The sequence below is a fragment of the Stigmatopora argus genome, chromosome 13 (assembly GCF_051989625.1).
Source record: "Stigmatopora argus isolate UIUO_Sarg chromosome 13, RoL_Sarg_1.0, whole genome shotgun sequence".
Lineage (NCBI taxonomy): Eukaryota > Metazoa > Chordata > Actinopteri > Syngnathiformes > Syngnathidae > Stigmatopora > Stigmatopora argus.
The window spans coordinates 14,556,463-14,574,858 of NC_135399.1; the positions used below are offsets into that span (position 1 = coordinate 14,556,463).

General features: G+C 39.8%; 3 protein-coding genes across 10 annotated transcripts in view; 2 read left to right on the top strand and 1 right to left on the bottom strand.

Annotated features, from left to right (window-relative positions):
* Positions 1-482: 482 nt before the first annotated feature.
* commd6 (COMM domain containing 6) lies at positions 483-2,724 on the bottom strand. The gene is made up of 9 exons (XM_077616644.1): positions 2,414-2,724; positions 2,250-2,348; positions 1,961-2,019; positions 1,782-1,847; positions 1,630-1,706; positions 1,319-1,406; positions 1,050-1,130; positions 810-962; positions 483-748 (listed from the first exon to the last, which is right to left on the bottom strand). Exons 2-9 carry the CDS (start codon positions 2,272-2,274, stop codon positions 698-700), a joined length of 600 nt encoding a protein of 199 aa, XP_077472770.1. The 5' UTR covers positions 2,275-2,348; positions 2,414-2,724; the 3' UTR covers positions 483-697.
* Positions 2,725-2,931: 207 nt separating this feature from the next.
* uchl3 (ubiquitin carboxyl-terminal esterase L3 (ubiquitin thiolesterase)) lies at positions 2,932-5,450 on the top strand. Of its 2 annotated transcripts, none has more exons than XM_077616643.1 (8): positions 2,932-3,091; positions 3,431-3,559; positions 3,688-3,844; positions 4,329-4,414; positions 4,498-4,545; positions 4,629-4,704; positions 4,794-4,852; positions 4,944-5,450. In XM_077616643.1, exons 1-8 carry the CDS (start codon positions 3,038-3,040, stop codon positions 5,028-5,030), a joined length of 696 nt encoding a protein of 231 aa, XP_077472769.1. In that variant the 5' UTR covers positions 2,932-3,037; the 3' UTR covers positions 5,031-5,450. The 2 variants fall into 2 exon arrangements, with proteins under 2 accessions (XP_077472769.1, XP_077472768.1); XM_077616642.1 differs by lacking the exon at positions 2,932-3,091 and adding an exon at positions 3,232-3,265.
* A 551-nt stretch (positions 5,451-6,001) lies between these two features.
* The window catches only part of lmo7a (LIM domain 7a), a 36,067-nt gene continuing 23,672 nt past the window's right edge, over positions 6,002-18,396 (top strand). For 5 of the 7 annotated variants that reach the window (XM_077616491.1, XM_077616498.1, XM_077616496.1 and 2 more), the window contains exons 1-4: positions 6,170-6,500; positions 9,913-9,983; positions 11,098-11,167; positions 16,959-17,065. In XM_077616491.1, the coding sequence (XP_077472617.1) occupies positions 6,432-6,500; positions 9,913-9,983; positions 11,098-11,167; positions 16,959-17,065 (317 nt within the window). In that variant the 5' untranslated portion in view covers positions 6,170-6,431. Of the gene's footprint in view, positions 6,135-6,169; positions 6,501-9,912; positions 9,984-11,097; positions 11,168-16,958; positions 17,066-18,396 lie in introns of those variants that run through there. The other 2 variants (XM_077616493.1, XM_077616494.1) reach the window with 2 other exon arrangements.

Below are 18,396 nucleotides of genomic sequence, written 5' to 3' on the forward strand. Positions count from 1 at the left end.
TTTTGTATCAGGACACTCAATTTACACAAGAGTTTGTGCATGGATTATTTGAAATATCATTTGGAGGCAGGACCTAACTGTCCTTCAATTTCAAAATGACCCATTTTAACAATGACAATCTGCTCACCAACACGTGTCACGAAGCCCAGGCGCCGCCCTAAAAATAGCAGCTGCAACCTTATCAGTGGAGACATGGGAGCACTGGAGTTAACCAAAAATCACTACCCTTTTTAGCTTCTGTAAATATTGCCATAATAAAAGATCCCACATTTATTGGCCTGAGTCTTTGCAGAGAACACTAGAGTGGGATACCTGCACAGTTAATCTATGCTACATGTGAATCGTGTAACAAGAAAAACAGTTTGAGGATACTCCGGGTGCCCAGTGTGGCGCCTCTTTGGCTTCTCTGACCTCTGCTAGAGTCTCATAACATGTCGCTGTTCCTCCATATTAGTGTTAGAATGAACAGTTACCAGAAGGCATTAAATAGTTGAGTTTTTTTATTGTTACAGAAAGAAAATACACAAAAACAATAATAAAGTTGTGATTGATGAACTGAGACAATGTTGGTGTTCACTTATTATATTACCACGACATTGTGTTGAAATCATACCCAAACAATGTATACAAATGAAATACTCCAGACAGCGACGGAATGGTAAATGAATTTTGTAGACAGTAAAGATTGGCACGCGCCTTAAACAGTCTCCATGACAGCCGCCACCTCCTTCATCTGCTTGTGAAAGTTCTGTGAGGATAAAGGTTAAGTTATATTATCATAGCAAATACAGGATAGTGAATGTGCGTACCTGAAACTGCGGGACGGTCATCTCGAAAGCATTCTGGCGGATCTGACCCGAGGGCTCAGCGATCTTCAGTAGAATGGTCACGAAGGGTGAGTTGAGGGAGCGGCAGGTATTAGAGCTCACCGCCATGCTCAGCTTCCACTGCATGTCCACAATCTAAAAAAAAAGAATGAAAACAAGCAACTTCACAAGTTGTTTTTTGGTAAAATGCACAAAGCAGTTGCTTCAATGTGTTGCGATTACCTGGCCGATGCTGAGCAAGTCCTGGGCAGCCTGATGGACTTGCACTGACTCCCCATTGTCACTCCACAAACTGTGAAGAATCTAAAGTAAGGAATTCAAAATTGAATTATGTTGCATTTGTATTTTTAAGGATGTCCAAGATCCCGTCACGTGATCCGGAATCAGGTATTTATTTGGTTTTAAGTATAAACTCAAGACTCATTGACTGCCAGACCTCCAGTCAAAGTTGTTTTGAAATTTTTTGAAAGGATAATGAAGAGAAATTTAACCTGGAGTGACTCTTTGGACCATTTGTTGCTTCCTTTTTGGAGCCTTGACACGAGATCATCAGCAGACACTTTGTTCTTTCCGGCAGACCTGCCAAAAAAATAAAACAAGTATCATTATGCTTTGTTACATATTGAATTACCTGTCCCTGGAGTTCGTTTTAGAAAAGGAACAGTTCAGATCAGATAGCGAAGGGACATAAAATTGAATGTTGGCTCACGTCAGATAATCGGAGTAAGAGTATTTGAGTATTAGTAAGTATTTTTTTCTTTTATTCTAATAAATTGATTTTTGCCACAGCTGCGAAAAATACCTGAATGTTAACAAGAGGAATCTGACGATGCCGTCTAAAGATTTGTGGTCAAGTGTGATTCCAGCTCTCTGAAACATCTGGACATAACACAAAAATACAAAATAATATGTCCCAAAAAGTAGGTAAAGTATTAATTCAGATTCCTTGCTCACATTGTAAATTTCAGATGAATCTACTCCTTTTGAGTATCCTCGCAGATAACTCAGGATGTGCTGACACTGGGGATTATAAAATAGATTAAGATTTTTAAGAACAACATCCTGCATAAAATGTATTGACTACTGATTTCTTTAAATATTATAGGAATATTTGACATGACATATGTACTCACTGGTTGTATCAACAGGTCTGGGTTGAGCATGCAAATGTTGTCTACAACACTGTCAGTTCCTGAAAAGCAATAATAATAATGTTACACAGGTATTGCTTATGGAACATCAAAATACCACTGTTGCAGCTACATAGCTAGCAAGTTACCCTACTGTAGCTGCTAGGTGCACCAAATGGCTAAATGTACAAAAACAAGGCTGATCTCAGTTGGATTAAAAACATTTCACGATATATGTCATTTCACAAAAAAACATTAGCAAGGCATAGATACATTAAAATATTCAACCCACCACAAAGGTCTTCTGTTGCTAGCATCGTCAGTGTTTCGTTTTAGCCGGAAACGTTCTCGAAGTGAGATCTCTAGAGTACCCAGCGTAAACAGCTTCCGTCTTGTATATAGAGATAAAATTATGCTTTTAATTCGGATTTTGTAAACCACTTAATGTAAACTTACTTTTCCTGGATGTATCCAAATATTGCTGCATACTATAATACTGTTTTTCAAAGATCGAAGTTATACAACAATGATCTCTCCGTGTATAACATCTTTGTCAGCTTCAATATGACAACAATGGCGCCCCTGTCTGGCGTTTGCAGGCTAAACTAAACACACAACTAAACCTTACTGGTGAGGCAAGATCATTCATCAGGGTTTTCTAAGCTCTTTTGATTTGAGAATATTTTCATAATTTAAGTCAATTCATAATTGCACGGCACGTTATCAATATGCGAAACCAAAAGTAAAACTGCCTCGAAAATCCCGCCCTTATTTTTGGAATGTTTCATTTGTGGGGGTGTGTATCTTTCACAAGGTAGAAAATGACGAATTATTCTCCCATAGGAGACAATTATGAAAATATTTTATCCTTAAAATTGATTTAAAATAGTAAATAAATTATGATATATGGCTAAATGTGTAAATGCGGGTTATTTGTCACGGAATCTTACCCCCCTGCTCTTCCCTTTAAATGGTAAGTGAGTTTTGCCGACGCGGAAGAGGAGCCCAGCTGTCAAAATCTCCAAGAAAAATCAAGTTCCTTCGCTCTTGCTCGAAAACTAACAAACATTTATTTTAAAGATGAGCTCACCACGCTGGTTGCCTCTGGAAGCCAATCCTGAAGTACGTACCAGTGCTATTGTATTCCCTATATTTTTAGGCACGTTTGCCTCACAAGAAAACAAACATGTGCCAAACTAGCTAACTAACGTTAGCTCAACCATAGCAAAGCTAAAGGTATTCTAACCCTGCAAACAAGCAATTGTATCTTACGTATGTTTGTTTTTGTCCTTTCAGGTCATGACGAAGGTGAGTTGCCTGAAATAAATTAATTTGTGAAAATCAACTCGATTAAAAGTGACTGGTATATACAGTAAGGCCGTAACAGCAATGTTGCGTTTGGTGATTTGCTGAAATTTGCAAGAAACCATTGATTGACGCCATATAAGTGAAAACGTGAAATGTTGTGCCTAGTTCGTCAGCTCTTTAGGCATGAAACTAAGCTGGCAGTTCGGAGATGTGTATGGATTGGATCCCGTTGCACTCAGCATGGTGCCAAGACCCGTTTGTGCTGTTCTACTACTTTTCCCAATTACAGAAAAGGTACATAATACTCACACATTTAGACTTAGGCCTCCACAGTTAATACACTGGCCTCACTATCGCAATACACTATCCTCAACTTTTCTAAACGTGTGTGATTCATCCCTGTTTTTGTGCCTAACATACAGTATGAAACCTTCAAGCAACAAGAAGAAGAGAGGCTGAAGCTTCAAGGTCAAGTAGTGTCCACAGACGTCTACTTCATGAAGCAAACTATTGGCAACGCGTGTGGCACGATAGGACTAATTCACGCGGTGGCCAACAATTTGGCACACCTGGAATTTGGTGAGTAGTCGTCGCGTCAACTAGCTGCTTTGATAATAAGTAGTCATTAGCTGTTTTCACACATAGGCCCTGTAAAAGGGGATTGGAGGAGATTTAAGATAACTTTAAAGCAGTCTGTTGTCAAATGATTTTTTGTGTTCTAACTAGGAGCGTGCGATGTGACGATATTTGGTCATTGAGATCGACAGCATGTTGACGATCTCATGAAGTCGAAAGATCGTTAAATTGCCTTGACAGGGGTCAAAATGTAATGCTCGCGAGCCTGATCTGGCTCTCTGTTGATGACAACTTGTGTGTGTGTGTGGAGAGCAAATCTTCAGCACAGGTGGCAACATAATAATGTAACTTGTCAAATCCTGTTGAAATTGACAAATTGACTGACACCTCTTTCAGCACTGCTACTGCTTTTATCCCAAACTCCTGACTTAAAATTCCACCATGCTCCCTGTCCTAAAATGTTTTTGTTTTTTTGCTTTTTCTTTAGAACCTAACTCCGCTATGAAGAAATTTGTTGAACTCACCTGTAAAATGAGTCCGCAAGAAAGAGGCGCCTTGCTGGAGAAAGATGAGGTACTCCAAAAGACACAGATTGGATAGTGCCAAGTTTTGTAAATACCCTCAGCCAACAAGAACTCCTTTGTGTTTATTTTCAGAGTATACGCGTCATGCACGAATCCAGTGCACAGGAGGGACAGACTGAAGTATGTTCTTTGTTTAGGCATGACTTGAATTTTATTGAAAAGAATGAAGTTTTTTTTGTGGTTATTTATTTTTATTTTTGCAGGCACCAAGCTCCGACGAGAAAGTCAACCTTCATTTTATAGCTTTTGTGAACGTGGGAGGGCAGTTGTATGAATTAGGTAACTTAATTTCAGGGTAGAGCATCTTATTCCATATTTAATTCAGTTTTTATTCGCAATGGAATCCAATATGTTTTCTTCTCCCTCAGATGGCCGTAAACCCTTCCCCATTCTCCATGGGAAAACAACAGAAGATAGTCTCTTGGAGGTTAGACTAGATGGATAAAAAAATAAAAATGACAGGTGGTTATTGGACAAGGGATTGTAAACCAAAACCATGTGTTTCTTATTCCTTGCAGGACGCTTCGGAGGTCTGCAAGACATTTATGGCCCGTGACCCGCAGGAGGTCCGCTTCACCATCATCACCCTCTCCAAAGAGTCCTAATCAGGCAAATCCACCTGAGCGAAGGCAACGGTTTTACTGCCAAAACATTCTCAAGTGCTGACTTAATCTGCATCTTCCACATATAGCCCAGCTACCGATTTGCGGAAAGCTAATGAACGCGTTTCAATTTAAACAGAAAAAAAATCCACTAATTACTTTAACCGAAGTTGGATGAGCTTTTTGGGGAGGAGCTCCCCACTCTAGCTTGTCATTGCACTACAACGTTTACAAAATCGAGCACAGTCTTCATGGCGGTTGTGAGAGTCTCAGCCACCAATCGCTGTAAAGAAGTGCTTACTAATCAAGCATGTGTCCTCCTGGGCGACTAGCCAAGTAAAGACACCGTGTACTTGTGAACGGTGCAGATTTTTTTGTTACCATTTAAAAAAAGAAATTGTCAATTAAAAGCTTAATGTCACAGTTCTGGTTTGGGTTGATATCTACAACTGACAACGGCATCTGAATTTAGTCTGCTTGATACAAATTGATGAAGATTAGGATTTTAAATTGTATTTGTTTTTATAATAATCCAAAGGTAAAAGACTAATCCAAAATATATACTGTGATTTCCACAACTGAAAAAATGTTGCACCGTGGTCTACATTTATTTCAAGCTAATGCAGAGGCACTGTTTAGCGGACTACATCTATCTAGTTTTAAAACTGGAGTGCAATTTAAATTGAACTTAAGCTACTTATGCAGGCCATATTCAATCATATTTTCATCCAGGTTAGATTCAATTATATTTTCATAACTTACTACAGGCCAGTAAAAGCTTCCGGAGTTTAGATTCCCTTGTTACAGACCGTAATCTACATACAAGGTCATTTTTTTCTGAAATCTCTGCCCAATCTTACTGGTAAATCGCCTGCACATGTAATACACGTCAGTGCCCACTGGGCGTCGCTAACGAGTTGAAACATTTTCCTCTTTCTTTTAAAAGAAAAAAAGTTTTCTTTAGTAGGACTCGATTTTTGTTTGGGGGAACGATTTTGAAGACTATTAGATGATTCGGAAGGCTTCCTCAACGCACACACTTGAACCGAATCCGAGGAATCGCCACGCGGCTGTCAAGTGACTGCAGCGTGGGAGAGCAATTAAAAGGTAATAATATGAGCGGAACAGACAGGTGTGTCTCGGGCTCGATCCTTGTGATCATGTGATGTGATGCAAAAGAATGTGACTGTTCCTCCACTTTTTCTTTCACGCGCAGCAGTGGAACGCGTTTAGCTTTTGTTTTGTTTGGTTTTGTCTGCAGCGAGATCACCGATTGTTACCTGGTTGCTTTAGTCAGCGAGTTTCGATCATCGAAGAGGAGGAGAAAAGAAGGCAACGCGATAATGGTTTGATCTCCCCAAGCTGGTTCGAGTAAAAGAAGTAAGGAGAGAACGTTCTGGTGGGATGGAGTGGCGAGAACAGTCGGCCGTCAGCTGCCAGGACGCGTACGTGGAAGCTCAGAGGTGGATCGAAGTGAGTCTTCAAAGTTTTTCTCTTGTTTGTTTGTTCATTTGTTTGTTTGTCAAAGTTAATAACATCGTGGTCGGAGAATCCGTCTTAAAGAAATCAGGATTTAACACTTTTTCTTAAAGTACTCTAGCCATCGTCAGAAATGGAGTCATACAAATCCAAGATTTAATAATCCAATGTTTAATTTGAATATATTTCCTTTCACTGAAATGCGAGTGGAATCAAACAATCTGACCATTAAGGTTGTTTTTGCGTCATTTTGCTCTCCATATTTGCAATTTGTGAACAATTCCAGAGATTAGTCTTAAAATTCTTGTTGTTTTAATGACTCGAGATCCAAAGTTTTGTTTGTTGATGTTGTAAAGTTATTGAAATTTTAATCAGTAGTTTTGGCAGCCCGGTGGCTTGAGTGGTAAGTGTGTCGGCCTCACAGCTCTGGGGTCCTGCGTTCAAGTCCAGGTTTTTTAGGCTTTATATTGTCACAATGTATTTACTAGCATATTTTCTATACAATATGTACAAAACATTAAAATATTTCATTTGAAATTAAAATCTGCAGACAAAAAGACACAAGGGAGAAAGTTAGGCATAAGTGTTCAATTTTGCTTTACAGATTCTTTCGTTATTTTGATTAGTCTTATTTTTTGGTTTGTTTTGTTTTCATCGCTTTTTCACACATCTGATTCCATAATTAAAAACTGGGCAGCCAGCCAAAGTTGGCCCGTGGGCCTTAGTTTGGGCACCCTTGCTGTATTCCTGATGTGGCGAGAAGGAACATCACTCACTTTTCAGTTCGCGTTTAGTGACTGAATCTCACAGACTATTATTCAGTCAACGAGGTGGCGCGACGTTTGTGCGCGGCTTGTACGTAACTAAACAAATATTGTTACCATTTTGCAGGGTGGGGGGTGGAATGCTTTCAGTATGACATCAGCGTGGCGCACACTGTACCATTGTGGGCCCAAAACGGCACCAAGATTCTTTAAGAAAGACCACCATCTCATGCCAGTGGGATGTGAAACTCTAATGATCAATGGTTGTGTTTTTTAACACAAAAGATGCTTAAGAGCATTTTTTTTGGGTTCATTGCTTCCTGATTAATTACCAGCCTGCCGGGCTTGAAACATACTTTAAGGGTTGAAATGACCCAAAATACAAGTGCACATTTTCATGTATTTTGACCTTAAAATTCTGATTATGGCTCTCAAGGAATAACATTTAAATACATGTATTGTTCCTGGCTCTTTCTGTCAAAAAGGTTCCCAAACAAAACATTCCATTCACCTGCACAAATGCTCTGTGGTGGAGGGTAACCTCCCCCCAAAAAGTGGATGTGAATGTTTTTTTGGCAGCCCATTTGTGTGTTCCACCAAAATAAACTGTCCTCGCTTGTGCGTAATTCGCAACCCCCCGACGAATCGCCTTGCGTGACCTGCACTGCCTTATTATTGTTTGTCTTCCGCACTGGTCATTAGTCGCCTCGCCATGGTGGCATTCAGATTTTGGCTCGGAGCAATTTGGCTCATGAGGACCCCACACAAGAAGGCTGCCCCTTCATTTACATGTTGAATCAACATGTACGCAAAGCCCCGGAATTAGGGCATTGTTGTCCCGATAATGCCGTAGTCTGACCCCGATGAACCATGACTATGTCCTCTCCTGGAACAAAGGTCCCTAGTAGCAATCAGTAGTTTGAGGCCGGTGGGCTTCCATTGCCCGCATGAATAAACTTTTGCTTTGCTCACAAACTCAATTCTTGCAATTATGTGCGGTCGGAGCAGATAGCCGTATCGGATAGTTGCGGTAATAAGACCAGAGCATTGCATGTAGTGACATCTAGTGGATCGAAACATTTTATTTTGGCGTTATATGGTCATTGACTTTGGAATAAGTGCAAGATTGCATTTAACGAGCATCGCTTTAACAGGGCTTTGTTGCGGGACGTTCGGGATGTGAATAACGCAGGAAACTGAAAACCGCATCATGGGGCAAGGAGTTTTAACGAGCAACAACGGAGGCGAGCGACGTTCAGCTGCATTTATTGCTCCGTAATGACTGATTTTATCCAAGAAAATGTTCATTTGCACAAAATGGAGTACAATGTAGCTGTGTGTGAATATGATGTTGTCAATGTATAGCCTTCCTTTAGAAAATTGCAATGTTTTCCTTGCAATTATTTGGCTTATTTTTCCTAATGATAGAACAACGTTCAACAATAACAAAGCTATCTGAAAAGTAAAACCCAACATTTCCAAAAATCTGTGCTTCAGGAACGTAAAAAAGGAAATTGTTAAGGGTTCATGTAACTTTGATACCAATGAAATTAGTTTCCTCTTGTCAAGTTTATTCACATAGTTGCATGAAAAAAATATTATAAAAAGTAATTAATCTAATCAATGATGATCTTACTCCACAAAGGTAAATAATAAAAACTGAACTTGCAACCTTTTGATTTTTCCTGCATAGAAAAAAAAGTTGCTTTATTGAAAACTATTGTGACAAAGTTTTACTGTATAAACCACTCGAAACTTCATCCTTAACTTGTAACGGGTACGGAATGGGGGCTGGGGGGGGGTCACGAGTCTCATTGGGTACATTCTTGAGGGGAGCGTAAGCTTTATGAGGATATCCAAATGTGTAGTATTGCTTCTTTCATATCCTCCCTGCGAAATGAAATGTGTTATTGCAATTTTGATCTCGCACGCATCTGAGAGCCAAGCTAGAGTAGATGCTAACTGTCCATAATGATGACAATTATGGAGAACACAAATGTGTGTGCTTGAGTGACCACTCTGGCCTTCCACTTTCTGCTCGGTTAAACCTTTGCTCCTCTTCATTAGGCAATGCAGAAATGATTGGGCGTGGGAGGGCAAGTGTGAGACAAAAATAAGTTTTGGATTAACAGATCGAGGTCAGAGTAGATGTTAACCATCTACCACCCAATTCATAATTCATCAAGACTTACTTCCTTCTCTGACCCACTTTCAATTTCATCTTCCGACTCGTCACACTAAAAAGTCAACGAGTCTCGACTACTTTTTTCCAATGAGTCATACGCCCTCTACCGGAATTCTTACTTTCCATTACGCCATCAGTTTTAATTATGTAGATTTATTTTTGAATACTCTTTTACAAGAATGTATAATTTATGTAATTAGCATCTAAAAATCCCTGCTAGTCGAACTATCATGGTTGCCAGCAGCTTGAGGAGCACCTGAAGCTGCTCCACTCTGCCCCAAAGCCGCCGTGTAGGAACGCCGGAGGAAATACCTCGGACTTCCTCGCCTACTGTTCTCCACATCCTACCTTTCTTCTCGACACCACCTCCCCCTTCACAGTCGCATACCAGCACCTCCTTTATTTTTTCGGCCTGTGCTTCTACGCTCCTAACTGTTTTCTCTCCTTTTTTTCCCAGGCAGTCACCAAGAAAACATTTAAGAGCAAAGACTTCCGATCTGCTCTGGAGAATGGAGTTCTGCTGTGTGAGTAAGTACAGCGCTTTTTTGGTTTGTCGTTTCTCAGCTCGCCGATCGGTGTGGCTGATGGTTCCCAGAAGGATCCTCCCTTGCCTCGCCTCTTGTTCTTTGCATGCCATCAATTCAAGCTTTGCTTCCATCATGCACAATGGGAAGATGCGTGGTTTCAATTTACGGCTCTTTTGTGACATAGGTTTGCACCTGAAATAGGAAATAACTCATTTAGTTTGGCTATTTACAAAGCTCTTCATACATATTGTAGGTGGCTCATCTCATCTCATTTTCTGAACAGCTTTATCCTCACTAGGGTCGTAGGGGGTGCTGGAGCGTATCCCAGCTGACTTCGGGCTAGAACCGGGGGACACCCTAAATTGGTAGTCAGCCAGTCGCAGGGCACAAGGAGACAAACAAAGACTATAAATTTGGTGTTTTTTTGGATTGGATACATTTAGGTGATTTGAGCATTTTAATGCGCAACAGTACAATGTTATCTGATTAAAATCACCATATTGTGGATGTTTTTTTAGGCAATTCAGGCATCAGGCAGTTTTTTCTGTTTTCAATCCCACAAAAGTCCTCTTACTTGTTTACACACATACTACATACATAAATAGACACATACATGCATATATACACACACATACATGTCTGTGTGTGTGTCTATATGTGTGTGTGTGTGTATGTATGTATGTACATATGTATATAGTATACATGCATATATAAACACTCACATACATGTGTGTGTGTGTCTATATATGCATGTATGTGTGTGTATATATATATGTACATTAATGTATGCAGGCATGTACATATATATGATTTATTATTATGCAACACGTCATTTTAGGCAAAGCCTCGCGGGATTGACTGAAATAGCCTACAAACGTAAAACAAGTAATAACACTAATAAATGACAGCTCCCCGAGTCTTTGTTCCTCTAATGCCATGTGGAGGGTCCAGCTTGTTTACATGCTGTTGCAGTAGTGCCACTGACGAAACCATCACCAGGTGGCCACCATTAAACACAATCGTAAACACGGCAGGGCTTTCCAAAGCGTTTTGTTCATTCACTGTAATTTCCACCAGACTAACAGATGACTTGTGTATTGTTCTCTCTCCTTCAGTTTGATCAATAAGATCAGGCCTGGCACCATCAGGAGAATCAACAGGTTGCCGACACCCATCGCCGGTCTGGTAAGTCTCCTTCGCTTTTTGTCTTCTCTAAACGCAACAAGAGAAATGAGCCAGTTATCCGCACAAAAAAATCAGCTTTTATCATCTCGAATACAGCTCTGTTCTTTATATATGGCAGCGAGACAGAATAGAAGGACAAAGTCTCCCCAGCAATTTCCGCCTTTAGAGGTAGCACTAAAGCTCCAACAGAGGACTCATTCACGCGACTTGTCGAAGCTTGCGTTTACCCGACTTTTTCCCCCTAATAAGTCTCTTTCTATTAATGACGTTGATGTTTTATGAGGATATGAAGTAAATCAGTACAAAACCCCTTTCACGCTCATAAAAGCTGGAATTCTATACGTATAGAAGAGAAATTAACAGAATGGGTGAAGTTGACATGAGGTCATTTTTTGTCTCTAAATTTAAAGTAAGCCTATTTTCAGTGCTAACTTTTTCGTTTATTTTACTAAGAAAAGGACTTGTACTTGTGGCTCAGTGAAGTCCAACCTATGGAATTCAATAAAAAGGTCATAGTGGGACTTAAGAGTACACCACACACAGAATTTTTTTTCACCTTCAGGCTTCAAGGAGTCCAAAATTAGGCCAAGGTTTTAAAAAAAACTGTTGTTTTTGTCAGTGTTTTGCGCTGCCTGTCCTTGCGAGTGAACCTTCCTCAAGCTGTCAACATATAGACGTAAGCTGATTTTAAAGAGTGGCTCAGCTGCCATTTCAGGAGTGTCTGCGTACAAGTTCCAGTGGAATAGAGGCTTGAAAAGTGCCTTAAGCCCACTCGTTACAAAGCTCTCTCTTGTGGGAGTAATTGTGTGCAGCTGCTTAGTGGAATTATGATTACCCTTGACCCCCCCACTCCCTCTCACACACACATACTATACTTAAGCACAGTCTGTGAAAATTATTATATATTTATGTATGTGTGTATATTATATATATTATAATTACTGCTGTCGAGGGATTAACATTTTCAATCACGATTAATCATATGAAGTACACAGTGAACTTCTGATTAATCCGTCCATGTTGGCTTTCGTTATCTCAATGACAGGCAGACAGTATCTCGACCAATATGATGAGTGGAATTTTGAATTGTGATACCCACATGCTCATTGGTCACAAGGCAGAAGAGGTGGGGTAATACCTTTCCCCTGCATATTCATCAAAAGCACCCTATTTCTTCACACTTCTAAAGTTTCAGGGACAACGTGCAACCCTTGTAAACTTAATATGGATACTTTTGTTTCAAAATATTCCCTTTGTCAAGGGAGAGTTGGCACTGCCAGTTTCTTTAATCCAAATACCTCGTTCATCTTCTGAAATACTTTCCTTTTTTTCTTTTATCCAAAAAGAAATAACTCTTTAAAGAAATAGAATTGCAACACCACCTTGAAGTACACCGAAGACAATATAACGTGACCAAGTGTTCTGAAACTTTCCCCACAAGACGCAACGTGTGAACCTTTTGAAACGGTTTTACTTGTAAAATGAACTGAAGGGGAAAACTCCCGCCTGGAAAGCAGCTATCGTTTTTCCACTAACCGCACAGAGAAAAGAAACAGTGTCCTTCCAAGCATTGAGTACCGTATGAGTCACTTGCAGGGAGAACAACGCTCAATTTTACCCGCCAACCTTTACATAACTGCTATTAGTCCTCATAAGCGGTATTTTCTGCATAAATAATGTGGGGGATTTTTTTCCTGCCTGTTCCAATGGACAAGAAAGATACATAAAGTTGGTCTTTTTAAAGCTGCTTTCCTTGTAATGGCCAGCAGAGGGTGATTTGCTAAGCAAGTCTCAGAGACAAGTGCAAATACTTGAACTTACTGTAAACACACAATGTCAACACCCTGAAGCTTAAAAGAAATTCAATAATCATTTTTGGCTGCAGATTAAAAGATCCAAAAATAAATAAGACAGTTGAAAAGAGAGTCATTATTATTTTATATTCTTTTGAAAGAAATATATGCTGTATTTTACAAACTAGCCAGACAAAGAATACACCATGAAGATGAAAAATATATATAAGTTACAATGGAGGTATAATTAATATTTTTTTATTTAATCAGAAACAAAGGACTGGCATATGGTAAAATACCAAAAAGTAGACTAAATAGGCTTCTTTCAGTTTTTTTCAGAAAACTATAGCCTAAAAAAAATAACATAAGAGGCTATAGTTAGTTAGTGCACTAAAGTCAATATTTTTTCACTAAAAACAACTTTCTGTTATAGCTAGTATTCCAAAAATAAATGTTATGCCGTCTCCCCCCAAAAATAATATGAGCCCATCACCCTCTTAATTAAAATAATGCAATTAACCATTTTGACTGATATTTTATTTTTATTTTCCCCCCCTTTGTCATGCAAGATGAACGGCAAGAAGTTCTGCCCTCATCTTTGTGTTGATGTAGTTGAAATGGAGTCAGCAGTGTTGGAGGCAACATAAATTCCCCCAAAAAGGAACAAGTAAACCCAATCTCTGGTTTTGCAGAAATTTTAGTAGCATTGGCTCCACAGTCAAATTCTTTTGGTCGCCTTTTGGGAAATCTTCCCATGTCAGCAGTGCATATTTCACTGCTGTTGTTGCTGCTACTTCTGCTGCTGGAGATTTGGCAAGCCATAGTTTGGGACATGGTAGCGTTATGGAGTAAGATTTGGGAGCAGATCAGGATTGAACGCAGTTCATTCCAGATTTTATCCCCAATTTCCCCATCTTCCCGTCCAAAGTATCCACAAGTGAAAAACGAAACCCTCCATTGGTCCTGATGCTGCGTTAGAACTGTGGAAACGGGTTGTTCAGTTTCCTTTGCTAGTAGAACAATATGCACAAGCATTATTAATCACTATGTGAATTATCAAATTACAGATCATAAATTATTAGTTTTCAAAACGTTATGCTTGCTTAGAGAGTTGAGAGAGAGGTGGAATGGAAGATATTCTTCCCGGAATTATGTTTTTCAATTTCTTATTCCGACTCGTCACACGATAAAGTAAACGAGTCTCGACTACTGATTCAAATTGAGTCATACGCCCCTTGCCGGAATCCTTACCTTTGATCACATCAAGAATTATATGATTGCCTAATTTTGATAGTTATAGATCTACTTGAGTATAAAAACCCATGTTAGATGGACTTATAGATATACCGGGTGGCCTTGTTTGGGGGGGCACATCTAACCGAAATTCAACTATTATCGAAGCCATTCCTTGTTTCAATGGCAGATGTCTGACCCAAACTTGTTTCCCTGCAGAGGGAATATTTAAAGGATGCAAAATATGCAGGCTGGAGGCTAATTGCAGCATGTCCGTCTCAAGCCCAAAACTACTGTTGCAGAAAAGAGAAAGTCAACCACAAGGTGGCCAATGTTTTTGGAACAGATTGGACTCACAATAATATGTACGCAAATTCTGCATGGCACAAAGGGGGAGTTGAAGGGCAAAGAATTAGAGACAATCGGAAGGACATTTAGGACATATTTAGAGGTTGCAATGCAGTTTGGTATTCCAAAAATGTTCTTACCTCAAAGATGCGGGCGTGACTGCAATGTGTCATTCAATTGGGTTCATAGCTAAGTGATATTAATGACAGTATTCTCAACTATGTAGGCAGTGACAATATTTTTATCTACTGCTCAGTGGGAGGAGGATTTTGCTTCGTAATTGACAGAGTCATCACAGGAAAAGACACTTGGGTATTGTAAATATTGGATATGCATTTTCTTTTCTGGTTTATTGCTGCTCAGAAGTGAGATTGAGTTTTCTCAGCGGATTTTGTGCAAAAACGCAGAGTATGTTCGACACTGGTTGTACAAAAAAAAGGAAAACATTTTTTTCTCCATTTTGTGTTACGCCTTTTCTGACAAACCGAGAATCAAACCTGCGACGCGCTTGCGCTCTGGCATTGTTGACGCAGTCATGCTAGCGAATCTGTCAGGCAACATTCTGAAGGTGAGCTGACAAAGGCGAGGTGGAAAAACACCTTAATTAGCCTGCGCATGTGAAATATGCTCGGGTTTTAGCGCGCTTAAAAAAAAAAAAGTAGTGCACGCACCCACTTGATCACACAACTCACAAACATCTGGTTTCGTGGCACCGTTCTGGCCCGCGGGCCACAACTTTGACACCCCTAAATTAGAGTCTTCAATTAGCTTAACATGAATGTTTGAGGGGTGGGAGGAGATCACATTTGCCATGTGTGATCATGATTTTATTAGCTTCCTTTTATCTGACATATTTATGAATGGCTAGTATATTTATTACAAAGGCAGAACGGTTGGGGAATTGGTCCACGGAGAACCACGGCGGCCTAGCAAGTCAGCATTATTTGGGCCTTTTTAAATATAGAATGTCGCAACGTAGCAATTACAGCAGACCACAATGATGTCATTTCACGGCCTGGCGTAGAACCCTTTTAGCTCTGTGGGAAATGGCTAAAATGTTGCCCATTTTGCATGCAAAATGATTGGCGACTGTCGCTCCACTCGCTTCCATCTTGTACTTCTGCATGTTGTAAACTTTCAGAATCGGCATTCTGCGGTAAATTCATTTGAAAATACAATAAATATCAATGTGATTGGACTGGCACTGTTTACTTCCAAGACCTAGACTCTTGCAAGGCATGCATTTTTTATTTTCTCTTTGATATTTAGGCTTTAATTAGGCTTAAAATGAGTGTAAAAAGAAAGAATGATCTTTTTACGTGATGTAGTTTCTGAGGAAAAGTGTTGTCCACATCATAAGTGGACGCCATGCCATTGTAGTCCAAAATTTAACATTGTAGTTTTGACAAACAAAAATGTGATGTCCACACATGGACGTCAGGTCTTATGAGGCTAACGTTGAACTGGAGAATTGTGACAAAACCCAGGCTGAATTTAAGCTTCTTGTGTGGGCTATTGGAAATAATATTTATTTAGAAAAGGCTCAGATTTCCATCTCTGTAGTAAAAATGCGTTTCCCTTCTTATTGAGGTAACATTCTACTCCAGAAGAAATTAAACTTGGGTAAACATGGAATTAAATTGTTGTCTCGATTACTGGTTTAGGAATTTACTGTGTAACACTTCACTTGGCTTACATTAGTGTATGTTTGTTTAAGGCGTGGATACAGAATTGGCATATCAAAGATGGAAGGTGGAAGTCATTTTAGCGGAAATGTGAAACTGACATTTTTGTTGTTGTGGTTGTTCCATAAAACACAGCTGTTCTGCAATCTTAGATTTCACCTTGTCGGCAAAACCCAAAGAGTGTCAAGCAATAATAAAAAAATACCCGTAGAAACTCTCGCCGTATCGTATGACCCCAAGCGGGCTGCTACGGCCAGCCATATTGAACGATATACTCCTCAATCAAAACCCGGGGAGCAGCAGTTGGCCCACATGCCTTAGTTTGGACACCCCTGTCCTTTACGGTTTGAGGAACGGGAGGACGACAAACGAAAAAAAACAGTGATCCGGCACTTCCTCCTTTTCGAGCCCCACCCGAGCCCTGCCCACAGGTGACGCGATTGAAGTCAGACAGCTCCTGTCACACTCCGACCCGACTGCTTGTTTGTTGTGCACACACACACATACACACACACACACACACACACACACACACACACACACACTCAGCCACACGCTCCTCCCCGCCTGCCTGCCTGTGCGATATGAACTTTGGAAGCAACGAGTCGCAGGCTGTGTCGCCTGCGCTGCCAGAAAATTCTTGAGTGATTACTTTTTTTTGTGCTGTGGTTGTGGTGGTGGTGGTGTTGCCGGATAGCCCTCATTTGTGTTCTCTTCTTCTCATCCATCCAGGACAATATCAACGTCTTCCTCAAGGCTTGCCTGAAGCTGGGACTCAAGGAGGCGCAGCTCTTTCACCCCGGAGATCTCCAGGATTTGTCTTCCAGAGTTACAGTCAAGTAAGGGACTAAACTTGTTTGCGTGGGTTTTTTTGTTTTTGTACTGTATCAAGAAGACCTTGAATGGAGCTAGATGTTTTAGCACACACTTGAAGCACATGGGCGGGTTAGTCATCACAAGTGGCTTTTTATCTTTTGACGTAATGGAGTTAAAAGCACTCAGATTTGATCACGTCAGTCTGTTTATGGTCAGGGTGGTCTTTACTAAATGTCTTCTCACTGTTTGTTGTTGATATCATTAACTCAGGAGTTCTTTGGTTATTTAGGAGGACAACGGTGTCCAAATTCAGCCATGAGAAGCTGCAAGTCATTTGTTAAAAGATATTTGGATGATTATGCAAAAGTATTATTGACTAATGGAGGATAAGCCCTGGAGGAAGTTGTTATATTTTACTGCAACTCATGATCATTTTTTTAATCTCAAAATTGTTGATTAGTTGGAATTTGGCCCAAGGAAAATTTGGACAATTTTGGTGCAGCTCAGGATGAGCAACATGTGCATGTTTTTTTAAGATAAATAGTCTTTATTATAAGATATAAGTGTATTTTCCAACAAACTGTATGGCAACAGTGGGTTTTCATCATATTTTTCTTTTTATTACATCACATTTTGGCTAAAATATTGCATACAATATAAACTACTAACTTTGTAAGACCACCACCATTTTTGGGGATTTTTTTTCAGTTTTTAATATTCCAAAATCAGTTTTGATTTTATTATTAAATTATTATAAAAATGAGGATCCATCCTGAACTGCATCACATTGCAATACCTTGTTGTAGGTTATCCCTCAGGGCATCATTTAAGTTTTTATTTTATTAATTAAAACGTGATGTCATTAAGCGATTTCTTCTTCATTTGTGATGAAATTTTAGAAGCTCATATCAGCAGTATTCAGCAAGTGGGTTATTCTTACACCATACAAGTGTGCATAATTTGGCGCTGGTTTCATCTGAGATTCTTTGGCTTTTGCCGAGTGCCGTTGAAGTTTGACATGTATCTTCATGTGGAAGTATGATTCACTGATTTATTTTTTTTGGCCTCACTCCCTCGTTTTCAAAGTACCAGTTGTTTCCAGGCTCATGCATTGGTTGTTGTGTACAATGCGGTAGTTAGTATACAGTGAAATGGATTTCAACATCGTTGTAGTTTCGGTGCTGTGACCAGCAGAGCGGCATGCGGAACAACCTGTTCATATTTTGCATTCAGGTGAGCCCACGGGAGGGAAATGACTAGGTGAGGCCCATTTGAGAAGGGATGTATAGAGCAGGTGTTCACATTTTGACACGCTTGAAATCACAGTACTGATAGAGTAGTTTTATTAATTCAG

What these genes read in the sequence shown, in the direction of transcription:
- commd6 (XM_077616644.1), bottom strand. Translation starts at nt 2,274, where the DNA reads ATGCTAGCAACAGAAGACCTTTGTG. An exon ending in CAGACCTGTTGATACAACCA is followed by an intron (nt 1,848 to 1,960) that starts GTGAGTACATAT and finishes TATAATCCCCAG; the next exon opens with TGTCAGCACATCCTGAGTTA. An exon ending in GGTCCAAAGAGTCACTCCAG is followed by an intron (nt 1,131 to 1,318) that starts GTTAAATTTCTC and finishes TCCTTACTTTAG; the next exon opens with ATTCTTCACAGTTTGTGGAG.
- uchl3 (XM_077616643.1), top strand. Translation starts at nt 3,038, where the DNA reads ATGAGCTCACCACGCTGGTTGCCTCTGGAAGCCAATCCTGAAGTACGT. An exon ending in ATCCTGAAGTACGTACCAGT is followed by an intron (nt 3,092 to 3,430) that starts GCTATTGTATTC and finishes TGTTGTGCCTAG; the next exon opens with TTCGTCAGCTCTTTAGGCAT. An exon ending in CAGAAGATAGTCTCTTGGAG is followed by an intron (nt 4,853 to 4,943) that starts GTTAGACTAGAT and finishes TATTCCTTGCAG; the next exon opens with GACGCTTCGGAGGTCTGCAA.